This window comes from Leguminivora glycinivorella, chromosome 25 (assembly GCF_023078275.1).
Source record: "Leguminivora glycinivorella isolate SPB_JAAS2020 chromosome 25, LegGlyc_1.1, whole genome shotgun sequence".
Classification (NCBI taxonomy): Eukaryota; Metazoa; Arthropoda; class Insecta; order Lepidoptera; family Tortricidae; genus Leguminivora; species Leguminivora glycinivorella.
The window spans coordinates 4767567-4780787 of NC_062995.1; the positions used below are offsets into that span (position 1 = coordinate 4767567).

At 35.9% G+C, this 13221-nt stretch overlaps 1 protein-coding gene across 1 annotated transcript in view; it reads right to left on the reverse strand.

The window, feature by feature from the left end:
* Positions 1-6334, reverse strand: part of LOC125239508 — a 35817-nt gene extending 29483 nt beyond the window's left edge. The window contains exons 1-9 of the mRNA XM_048147121.1: positions 6204-6334; positions 4854-4972; positions 4302-4307; positions 4139-4144; positions 3915-3920; positions 3809-3814; positions 3136-3316; positions 598-683; positions 70-75 (exon numbers count right to left, since the gene is read on the reverse strand). Of these exons, the coding sequence (XP_048003078.1) occupies positions 70-75; positions 598-683; positions 3136-3316; positions 3809-3814; positions 3915-3920; positions 4139-4144; positions 4302-4307; positions 4854-4972; positions 6204-6334 (547 nt within the window). The remainder of the gene's footprint in view (positions 1-69; positions 76-597; positions 684-3135; positions 3317-3808; positions 3815-3914; positions 3921-4138; positions 4145-4301; positions 4308-4853; positions 4973-6203) is intronic.
* Between the last annotated feature and the right edge of the window lie 6887 nt (positions 6335-13221).

Sequence of the window (13221 nt, forward strand, 5' to 3'; positions counted from 1 at the left end):
TTTTTTTAATTAATGGATACATAATTAAGTAATTTAGTATGTAATATAATTAATTAAAAAAATACTTACAGTGATCTGCAACACAAAGTGGTTTATTAATAAATAATATGTAAATAAATAATATTCTAAAAATAACAAAAAACCCACAGAACTTAATTTAGATAGAAGAAACAAATTCATATATTTGTATAGGGGCCGAGCGTGTCAAATTTTGTACTGAAGTTGATTCTTGCCTGTAATTTTAAATATGTCTCAGGCTCTTGATTGTTCATAATTTTTGTGTTGTTGCAATTGAATATCACGTAACGAGGCATTTTTTATGTTTTGGTTGACTTCAACTTACAAAAATTGACGCCCGAAAGCTGCAAGCTGCGAGTAAAGACGGACAACTCAGTGGATTTCACTGAGTTCATTTGACACGCTGAGTAGATACGTTTGCTTGATCTATGGTATATATGACATCTGTGAAAAAACCGGTGTTTCGAAGGAGAAGGCAAAGCTTGTTACGAACATTTCTATCACTAGAATAGAGTAGAAAATTATATATCAGTGTGCCTCTTTATTTCTGGAAAAAATTAATAAATATTCAGGACTCACTTTCAATGACTGCAACGACTTTTTTGTAAACTGTGTCTTTAACTTTGAAGAAACCCATGTACACGCAGGAAAACTGATCCGTGAAACTGAAAAAAAAATCTATTAAAATAAAGTGAAAAATATTCATTCAGTTTTATTCAAACAAATTCTAACCTTACAATCATTTACAATCACAAAAAGCTCTTCCATTTTGTAGCAAAATAAATAAACATTCAGGTTTAAAATTAGTCTGTAACTCCACTAACACGAAAGAAAAGAAAGAGACAAAAAATAGCCTATGTCACTTTTCATCCCTTCAACTATCTCCACTTCAAAAATCACGACAATTCGTCGCTCCGTTTTACCGTGAAGGACGGGGTAACAAACAGACACACACACTTTCCCATTTATAATATTAGTATGGATGTTACTAACAGCTATGGATTTATATCCGAAATATAATTGTTTCTTATTTATTTTATTTACATACATGCAACATACATACATACAATCACGCCTGTATCCCATAAAGGGGTAGGCAGAGCACAGGAAACTACTAAAGCTTCAGTGCCACTCTTGACAAATAAGGGGTTAAAAGAAAACGAAACTGTGGCATTGCAGTGACAGGTTGCCAGCCTCTCGCCTACGCCACAATTTAAGTGTGATACTATACAGCACGACCACGGATGATTTTATTAATTCTGATGCGGTACAAATTCACGAATAAAAATGTACTTTTTTGTACTGACATTTAAAACAAATGTACCCTTATGATTTTGGAGTTTCGACATAGGGCCCGTGGTCGTGCTAGGTAGGTACTCCCTGGCACGACCACACTATATTTAATGAGATTTTAAATTTCTGTTGCAGTACAAATTCACGAAAAAAAATGTACTTTTTTGTACTTACCTTTTAAAAAAAAATACCCTTATGGTTTCGGAGTTTTGACATGGGGTGTGGTCGTGCTGGATAGGTGGTACTTCCTGGCACGACCACACTATATTTAATGATTTTTTTAATTTCTGTAGTGGTACAAATTCACGAAAAAAAATGTACTTTTCTGTACTTACCTTTTTATAAAAAGTACCCTCATGGTTTCGGAGTTTCGACATGGGTTGTGGTCGTGCTAGATAGGTACTCCCTGGCACGACCGCACTAAGTTTTCGAAGTAATTTACATAATACAATTTCAAAACACTTGTTTAGTATTCATTTCACCATCAAATTAAACATAAATATAGTGTGGTCGTGCCAGGTAGTACCACCTACCTAGCACGACCACACCCCATGTCAAAACTCCGAAACCATGAGGGTATTTTTTTTTAAAAGGTAAGTACAAAAAAGTACATTTTTTTTCGTGAATTTGTACTGCAACAGAAATTTAAAATCTCATTAAATATAGTGTGGTCGTGCCAGGGAGTACCTACCTAGCACGACCCCGGGCCCTATGTCGAAACTCCAAAATCATAAGGGTACATTTTTTTTAAACGTCAGTACAAAAAAGTACATTTTTTTTCGTGAATTTGTACCGCATCAGAATTAATAAAATCATCCGTGGTCGTGCTGTATAGTATCACACCTAGTTAACCCATATCCCATAGTCGCCTTCTACGACACCCACGGGAAGAAAGGGGGTGGTGAAATTCTTAATCCGTCACCACACAGGCACTATTGCACTAGGCTTTATTTTATTTATGAATTTTTAATTTCGCAACGCTAGCTTGATGTACATGTCATATGTCAGTTACCTTATAACTGATTTGCTGCTACTGAGGTATGATAGTGACCCTCCCAGCTGACAGCACTGACTGCCCGTTACACAGTAAGTGCGTTTTCAGATTGTCCTATCCAATATCGGATGTCGGAAGGATTTCAAAAGCAAAAATCAAAGATGGCGGCTTCAATGTATGGGAAATCGGTCCTACATCCGATATCAGATCGGATAACCTAAGTCAGTCAGTTGGCAGCCAGCACAATAGTATTTGATAGATACCTCTACAATGATTTTTGACGTTTTAAAATACGTAGCACAGTTCATCGGCTTATCAGTTACCTTGGGAATAAATAAGTCTGCGGTTGCCGAGCATTTGCTAGAGTCAGGACCAAACCACTGGATTGAACTGCATAATCCCAAAGTCCTTTCAACTGAACGTCTTTACTATAGCAGGAAAGTACGTGAAGCGATTGAAATCAGGAAACATCGTAATTTCAATCAAAGTGAAGGGCAAGGGATTTCATCTTCGTGGAATCCAGTGATTAGCAAGTGTAAACGTGAGAAAACTTCCCGTCCCATACCATCGGATGTCGTGAGTGTTGTATGTAGGCAGAGTGGCAACCCTAGTGTAAAAGTGACTGATGACAATCAAGTGCGGGTAGTTCGAAAAACTCGTACAGCTAGAAGATGTTGATACAACTCCCAGCCAGTCTACCCGTGACCACGGACGTAATGTCATGTCTGAAACGTCGGGTTAAATATAAAACGTAAGTTTTACGCGATTAAGTCCCGTTTTAATTTAATAATATGAGTGAAGATCGTGTTAGTTTAAATCAATATATTTACCTTGGGAAGTTGTAACTGATCTGCTGCGATTGAGGTATAATAGTGACCCTCCCAGCTGCCAGCACTGACTGCCCGTTACACAGTATGTCAGTCAGTTGGCAATCAGCACACTCGTATTTGGTGATGTTGTTGTAGTTGCCTTGCAGATCACAAGCCACTTCGAAGCGGTTCAGTTGAATCACTGTAGAATTAATAACGTCGATTTTATAAATAATTGCATATAACGTCGATGAGCATACGGCGAAAAGTACTGGGTTTATTTCTCTAAACTGAAAGCTACAAGATACAAGAAGTTTCTTTCCAACTTGTCATATTAGACATTGACGACCACTTGTAAATTGTAACTTGTAGCTCCGAGAAATGGCCCCCTGGTAGCCTAGTGGTAAAGCGTGCGATGGTTGCGGGTTCAAGTGCCGGCTCGTATCTTTGGAACTTAGAAAAGCGAGCGCGCATTAGGAAAGCACAGGCGAACGAAACGCCGCAGAAATGTAGTCTGGCTCTGTCGCGCCAATACGCAAGAGTGATAGAGATAGATAGCTACGAAAGAGATATTATCGTGAGCGTTTCGTGAGCGTTTGTGCAATTCATTCGACGTTTTATCAACACACTTGAAACAGGGAAAAAAAACTTATAAGCATATTCATGAATTAATAGCATATGAGAATATACTTACAATTATCTGTAATATAAGAATGGTAAATTATTATCTATTACTTTTCTCATTTTGATTTGGTTGTAGTAAAACATTTTCATTTGGCTATTCGGAATAAAATACGTACCCAGATCTAAAAATAAATATATCACAATTTAATTATATTTTAATAATAGTTAAAAATGTGTAGGTATATACTTGTATGTACTATGTATGAAGCATGATGATTCTACTGGTAATAATATAACATAATAACGTAATTATTAGCAGCACGAGTTATTAAAAGAAACACTGAAGTCTTTATCTCACACAGGTGTCACTTAAGTACATTTAATTATTCAAGTAACTTACCGTTTTCTGAAAACAAGTATAAAACAAATCCATGAAAATTTTTAAAAATAATATACGAGATATTATAATGTATTTCTCTGCCTTAGCATATTAAATAACAGTATGAAATCTAATAAAAAGAGGGTAGGCTCAAATTACAATAACGTATTTTGTATATACAAACCAGGAGCTGGAAAAATCATTTCAAAAATTAATACTTTGTGATACTTCTTTATTCTGGCCTTAAAAGGTTCAGTACCCCCGGATCTGACAAATTTGACGACTCCGGTCTGCTTACAGTTTTTAGGTAAGAACTTACTTAAATTTATAAATGAATAATTTTAACAGCGTATTCCTCGGAATAGTAAAATATCATATAAACTTTTCTGGATTTCGCCTACTTTCAGAGTTATAAGCATTAAAAAAAATAACAATTACTTATTATTTCTCAGAACAAAACGCTATTTTGATGGCGATGATGCCGTTATACATAATCTAACTACTTATCCTCGTTGATAGATGTCACAAAATAATATTTTTTTTTTTTTAAAGTAAATATTTATTTTAACTGCAATTTTTACAGATAACTTTTTATGGGAAAATACATCCAAAATAACTAAAAAAAAATACCCATTTTTTTTGTTTTTGGTGGCTTTATCTTTATTTTGCCCTCAGAAATGCGTAGATAAAATCTTTCGATTCCCTCATGTTACACTGTATATGTAATTGTACATACCTCTAACGGTGAGCACCTTATGCCTTTCCTCCTGCCCCCGACTGTTCTCGATTAAACCGAAGTAGTCACCGAAATCCTGTGGTTGCGGGTCTTTTACGTTTATTTCTATCGTTAGTTGCCTGTAAAAATCACATAGGTACAGTCAACCAATTGGAACCCTAGGCCACTGTAGAACTATGTCGTAGGGACGTTATAAATCAGATTGTAAGAAAACTCTTACTGCTTGTCATTTTGACATGGTTGTAGAGTGGCCTAGGGTTCCAATTGGTTGACTGTACTGTCACCGGCATAAATAAGTGATGATTTCTGGGAGCCGATTTTTGAGTCTCATACATACATACATACATACTATCACGCCTGTATCCCATGAAGGGGTAAGCAGAGCATATGAAACTTCTCAAGTTTCAGTGCCACTCTTGGCAAATAAGGGACTGAAAGAAAACGAAACTGTGTGTGTGTGTGTGTGTGTGTGTGTGTGTGTGTGTGAACTGTGTGTTTTGAGTCTCACTGTCACTAAAATACCGGTTGAAAACGGTGAATTGCCTATTATATTTTCAGTGACAATATAAATCATCAGATCTTTATGCCGGTGACTGTATTTATTAAGTCATCTTTATTATACACACTGTACTTTTTTTGAACTTAGACAATGTTTTATTTGGTTATTTTTATAGCCCTTTGTACATATTTGAAAATAGTCTCATTACTTACCTATTCGGTAGTCTGAAATTTAAAAAAAAATGCATCTTAGTAGACTTATTTTAATAACTTACTGTAAAATCTTCGCTGGGCTCAGGTGTTGCAGAGGTGTTAAATGATAAGCGGACTGTAGTTTAAAGCTGGTTTACTCCGAATTATGAGAAAGAACAAAGAAAGTGGTACAGTGAATTGTCGTTGGAGAGCGGAATAACGAACAGTAACAGTAAGTTTTTTAAAAAGCTCTAAAAGCTGTCAAATTTGAATTTAAACATTGCCATAGGTAAAATTTGAATATAGAAACTTGAATTGCATATGTGATTTTAAACAATATTGATATTTTATTTAACAAATATACAAATTGAATAAATAATGAATTATTGAATTATGAATGCTAATGAATTAAAATTATAAAAATAAAACAAATGCTTTATAAAATGCGTAATGTCAACTTCGATACAATATTGAATATTTGAATTTAAAAAATATGCAAATTGAATATATTTTATTTGACAATTATTATAAATTAATTAAAATTATTAAATGAAAATTACTGAATAATTAATAAAATGAACTAAAGAAAATAGGATCAAAAACTTGAGCGTTTTTGAACGTTTCTGAACATGCTCCCGCCTTGAAGTCTATGACTTCAACCGTATGTTGATAGGGAGAGGGTAGCTGATGTTGAGAGCCCGTGTGATGCCGTCGCTGCCATGGATGCCTTCCGAAGTGTAGCTGCCACGAACCGGTGAAGACTTGAAGGCGGCAATCTGTGCATAACGCATGGAAATAGTGGATCGCCCTAGAAGGAAATGGGAAAGGAATGAAAAGGACTGAATTTACATTGAATAATAATTGCCGTTATGCGAATCAGTAGGTGAATGTGCTTGTGTGAATGTGCGTGACTAATGTGTAAATACTGTAAATAAATCGGTGAATCTCCTAGCCCCTCACGCTCTCTTGATACGTTGCCAATCAAGAGATGCACCGTTTCAATGTTCAATAGAGGCCCTGAATGCAAGAACGTGAGCCGGTAATATTTAAATATGTACACAATGATGTGATGTATGAAACTGAGCAACCCTGATCTATCAATGACATAATCGTAGACGGGGTTGCTCGGTGTTCCCGCCACACGATTGGGATTGCATCTGTGAATTATGAATGAATTATGAATTATATAGCCATCTGTCAGCGGCTCATTCAACTTGATGGATTGCTCGCCAGAATCAGCTATTGAAAACTGCTCCTCACAAGCGTTTTGTTCCGGCGCCAAGCTGTGCCTGTGAACAACTGAATTTGTGGGAATTTCAGGTGCATATGTGCACACCTGTGTGTGAAATGTAGACCGCAGATTACGTGCTTTGCTGTCTACATTATTTTTCAAATCCTGAGTGGACACTTGGATGGTAGAATTAGGCTGTGAGTATTTCTGAATTAGTACTTGAGCTGATGACATGCATGCGAAGTAGGCATCTTCAAAGAGAGCCAGCTCCTCTCCGATATCCTCTTCAACTGTGAACTCGGACAATATCCCAATATCTGTCTGAATTGAATCGAATTCATTGTATAAAGTCCTTACTCTGTGAAATCGTAACTTCAATTCAGCAAGCTGCAATTCGCTTAGCTGTTGTTCGGCCGCTAATTTAAAAACAAACTGCTGAAAGGCCGTAAGTTTGCCTCTAATAACCTCACGCTTGTAATTAAGTTTGAATAAATTTTGGTTAGAAGACATTGTGACATAATAAATTAATTTAATTGCCTAAATATATTTAAATAAAATGTCATGAGTATAATTTTGCCATTCGAAATTGTCAGGCGCTCAACCTTAAATGCAACGCTGATATGAGATGCACTGATGGTTATGTAATCACTTAATGATCTTGTTTACGTTACCGGCAAACGGCAGTTCGACATAAAATTGACCTAAAAACGTGTTCGCGTGAGATTAAAAGTGTTTAAAATTGAAATTAGACGTGTGAATTATAGAAATGACTGTATGATTAATGAATAAAAGTTAGGTATGAAGTTAAAAGTGAATTTGTGAATTTAAATGTTATGTATTGCTACGGAATGTGTTGAAAGGTTAGGATATGCCTACAAAAATGAATATTATGTGAATAAGTGTGAATATCTACTGTGTACCTACTGACCAAATTATGGCAATGAAAACAATGAATTTACTATTATGTGAATTTGATAGAATAACTGTTAATATGAATATAATTGAAATGTATGAATGGATGGAGCAGTTGCAAAAAAAAACAAAGGAATGTGAATGGAATAGAAGGAAAAGGAACGATCTCACTATTTCGTGCTTCCTCCTTCTGCGCTGACTGCTCCTGAATATGAATATGGATGGCTGCCGCTGTTCTCCACTGGATTGCTCCTGGATTGGTCTGGTTGGTGCTGGATGGGCTGGATTCCGTAACTGACTGACGGTTACGGTGAATTCCCACTGTTGTGGGATGCTCCGTGTGTCCGGTGGATGCTGTGTATGAATTCACTCGTCGCTCCTGACTGATGGGACGCGATGAGTGGCAGCTCCGGAACTGGCACGTAGCTGGATGTGCCCTACGCCAACCTGGATGACCCACGGCTTTGCTGATGAAAGTCCGTTGAATTGATGGAGCTCGACTCGGCGCCACAATCCTGCCCCCTCACAATTTCGAAGGTTCGAAGGTTATGAATGCTAATGAATTAAAATTATAAAAATAAAACAAATGCTTTATAAAATGCGTAATGTCAACTTCGATACAATATTGAATATTTGAATTTAAAAAATATGCAAATTGAATATATTATTTGACAATTATTATAAATTAATTAAAATTATTAAATGAAAATTACTGAATAATTAATAAAATGAACTAAAGAAAATAGGATCAAAAACTTGAACGTTTTTGAACGTTTCTGAACACTTACAGTTTCCTTTTAATACATATAGTACTAACTTTTGCCCGCGGCTTTGCACTTCGCAAAAAATCACGTCAATTCATCGCTCGGTTTTGCCGAGAATGACGGACAAACAAACAGACACACACACTTTGACATTTATAATATTATTATTGAAGTATGGATAACTAAAGGCAGTAGTTTAGATCCCACCGACAGCGCTAACTAGAGGTCTCCATTTTAAAGTAGAATATTTGGTGCTAAAACTTACAGTTTTAAAACTCTAGAGCGAGAAGAAGGGATATTATAAACGTTATTGTCTATCACTCGCACCATGAAGCCATGCAATTTAATCTACGGTTATCGCAGTTGACAGGTTTTACAATCATGTTACAAGTAAATTAAAAGATCTTTAAGATTTATTATTTTTGCCTTGATATCCTACCGACCGCGCCAGTTAGAAGTATATATTATATAGAATCCATACTAATATTATAAATGGGAAAGTGTGTGTGTCTGTTTGTTTGTCAGTCTTTCACGGCAAAACGGAGCGGCGAATTGATTGGTTCGTAATACGGGCAAAAGACAACGTTTATAACATCCCTTCCTCTCGCTTTAGAGTGAAACTGTAAGTTTCGCATCAAATATATTATACTAGCATTTGCCCTTGGCTTCGCTCGCGTTAGAAAGAGATAAAAAGTAGCCTATGTCACTCTCCATAATTTCAACTATCTCGTCGCTGCGTTTTGCTATAAAAGACGGACAAACAAACAGACACACACTTTCCCATTTATAATATTGGTATGGATAATATATTTGGTGCAAAACTCACAGTTTAACTTTAAAGCGAGAGGAAGGCATGTTATAAACGTTTTTGTTTCTTATCCGAATTATAAACCAATACACTACTTCATAATGTAGGCAGTGGTTTACATCCTACCGACTGTGCCAGATATAGGTCTACAGTTATCGCAGTAGAAGGATTTTGCAGAGCTGTTTTATTAAATAACTACCTTTTCAATGGAATTTTACCAAAATTTGAAAACCTTTTTTGAATATATAGTGAAACTAGACTTATAGTTTAACTCTAAAGCAAGAGAAAGGTATGTTACAAACGATTTTGTCTCTTGCCCGCATTAGGAACCAATACACTAATGTAGCCAGTGGCACGTACAGTATAATAAAGAGTATTATCGTACAGTATGGCCACTCCCGCTCCCCGCTGAAAGCCCCCCCCCCTCTTTCGGTTACCTCACAGTTACCGCCTGTCAAAAACGCGAACAGTCGACCTGTCATATCTCATTCATACAAGCATGGTACGCGTTCACCTACACGAGCTTAGACGGTGTGCTAGGAACGCGCCTCTTTCATATATTTGATCGCCAGTGTCCGAGGTGTGCCAGTGGTTTACATCCTACCGAATGTGCCAGTTAGCCTTATGTACGACAGAATATATTTGGTGCAAAATAACTTACATTAATTGAACTAAACTTACAATTTAACTTTAAAGCGAGAGGAACTCTACAGTTATCGCAGTTTACGGGTATTACTGAGCTTTTAATAACTATAGATTAAGAAATCTTTAAGTTTTATTATTTTCCCTTGATATCCTACCGACCGCGCCAGTTAGAAGTTTTTTTATAGAATATATTTGGTGCGAAACTTAGTTTGACTGTAAAGCGAGAGGAAGGTATATTGTAAACGTTGTTGTCTCTCACTCGCACCATGAGGCCATGCACTCTACAGTTATCGCAGTTGACGGATATTACTGAGCTTTTTTAACTGTAGATCAAGGACCATTTAATACTAGACTGATATAGCCCATACAAAAAAGCGTACCCCTGAAAAAAGCTTAGTTTTTGCTTTAAAACTAGATGGCGCTGTTTCGTAACCCGGGAGTGGAAAAAAACATATTTTCACCCATATTTTTACTTGTTTTTATATTATACTATGAATAACTATCAAAAAACTTTATTTTAATATCAAAATATTGGCTCAAAACACAATTTTTACAAATTATATTTTTTGGTCGGCCTCGACGTAGTTGTGATCGCTTCGCTGGCTAAGTTTGTTCGTATGTTGTCTAATTATTGCCAAATAAAATGACTAGATGACGTTGGTGGACTAGGAAAATGTCACATCCGTTTCGTTGTTCATTAATATAATATACTTAGTGATAATAAACCTATATGTTGAGCTCAAATACGTTCAACAAAACGCAATCATTGTGCCAACAGATGTGACATCCATGTCACATCACAAATGTCATTGTATGATTTATTGAATATTCATAATATGGATATTAAATATTTTAGAATCGCAGCAGCAATGCGAGTAGAGATACAGAATTAATAACTGTATAAATAAATAATAGTATGACCAATGACCTCATACATAAATTTACCAGTTTAGGTGACAGAAGGCGAATCCAATTTGTAAACATTAAATGTGCTAAGGAAATAGTTATTTGTTATACAAGGGGGCAAAGTTGTATTTTAACGCCGAGTGTGGAATTGAAAAACGAGCAAGTGAAAGGATTCTATAGTTGAACCACGAGCGAAGCGAGTGGTTTGAGAATAGAATCCTGAACTTGCGAGTTTTTTAACACACGAAAAGTAAAATACATTTGCACCCGAGTGTAACACAAAACTTTTCCCCTCACTATAGCGAGGAAACTACAACCCAAAAAATGCGTTTATCACTGCTTCCAGTAGTTCCACAGGTGGTAAATCATCTTTATTACTAGATTCACTTACTTTTATCAATTTTAAAGCAGTTAATTTTGCTTTATTCAAGGTCAAATTACTTTACCCACTAGTGGATAAAATGCGTTTTTACCCGCTGGCATTAAAGGACAAAACTAAACCTAAACTGAGATAATAAATGAATAAAAAGAAATAATTAGTGATTCCGGTTCGTTTCAACCAAAAATCATAATGCCCTTTTACATATTTGACTAAATCTCAAATTGTCTTAGTTCCATAATGCCTTAATTCCCAAATTGACTTATTTTCATTGCAATAAAATGTCATAATACCATGTACACATTACACCTAATATCCAAATTGTATAGTTGGTAAAATAAACAATTACTACAAATACCGAACTATTATTTAGACTGAAAGTCAAAATATATTAGTTTCATAATCACCAAAATTCAATTTGGTGAACGTTCCAAATGGCACTGTCACATAATACCTAAAATAAAGAAAATAAATTTTGTGGTAATAGACTAAGAGCCCAGACTATTCTCAAGGATGAAACTTTGGGATAATGTAGAGTTCGTATCGACGTTAAATGTCTGCATATTTTCTAGTTCGGCCCGACGGCCATTTTTTTGCTATCAAGTGCTGAAAGTGAAAAAACCGGCCAAGAGCGTGTCGGGCCACGCTCAGTGTAGGGTTCCGTAGTTTATGTTTTTTTTTTCAAAAACTATAAAACCTATCAAGTTCAAAATAATTTTCCTTGAAAGTTTTTATAAAGTTCTAGTTTCCAGATTTTTTCATATTTTTAAAACTTATGGTTCAAAAGTTAGAGGGGGGGGACGCATTTTTTTTTGCTTCCGAATCGATTATTTCCGAAATTATTAACATTATCAAAAAATGATCTTTGTAAACACCTATTGATTTTTAAATACCTATCCAACGATGTATCACACGTTAGGGTTGAAAGTAAAAAAATATTACCCCCCAATTTACATATAGGGGAGGTACCCTAATAAAAAAAAATCCACTTTTTATTTGTGCACTTTGTCAGCGTGATTGATATACATCCGTGTACCAAATTTCAGCTTTCTAGTGCTAACGGTTACTGAGATTAACCGCGGACGGACAAACGGACAGACAGAGCGAAACTATAAGGGTTCCTTGTTTACTACGGAACCCTAAAAAGTGCTTTTAAATACTCGTATTTTAGACATTTCGACAATGTGACGTTTTTGTATCAAGTTAATTTGAGTTTTAGACATTTTGGGAAATGGTATAATTGAAAATTCATCAAAACATGATCAAGTCAAGTTTTAGACATTTTGGGAAATGGTAGGAAAGAACATTTATCAAAACGCGATAGAGTCTTAATGAATTATAGTCATATTAAAAATACGGTAATATGAGAAGTAGGCTTAAGTCATTTCGAACTTTAGACATTATGAGAATAATCTGTTTTGACATTCTGGTATTCTAGGTACACGTTATTATGATATTTGGCTGGAACGAACCGGAATCTTTGCTTTTTCTAAGGAAGTGGGGGATATAAAAAGAGACAAAAAGTAGCCTATGTCACTTTCCATCCCTTCAACTATCTCCACTTAAAAAATTACGTCAATACGTCGCTCCGTTTTGCCGTGAAAGATGGACAAACAAACAGACACACACACTTTCCCATTTATAATAATTAGTATGGATGTTGTGTGACTTGGCCGTTGAAGTGTAGTGGTGCTGGCGACAGATTGGCGCAATGGTGTCATGGAGCACCTGGTTATAAACTTCTTTATACCCTTGTGTATAAACAAGTTTAGGTATAAGTTTCATATTCGATGGTCCGAGCTAAGGTTCGTAAAGCCGTGAAGCCAAGCTGATAATTATTGACGCTAAACGCCGATCGAAACGCAGTCTGAAGTGGGTGATAGACGTACGATACGAGCAAGTATGCGTACTTATGGCTCGACGACCTTTTTCGATTGTGTGTCACCGTAAGTACGCGTAAAAACCGCCGCGCATAGTAGTCGACCATCCAACGCGTACTTGCTCGTACGCCTATCACCCACTTGACGTCGCGC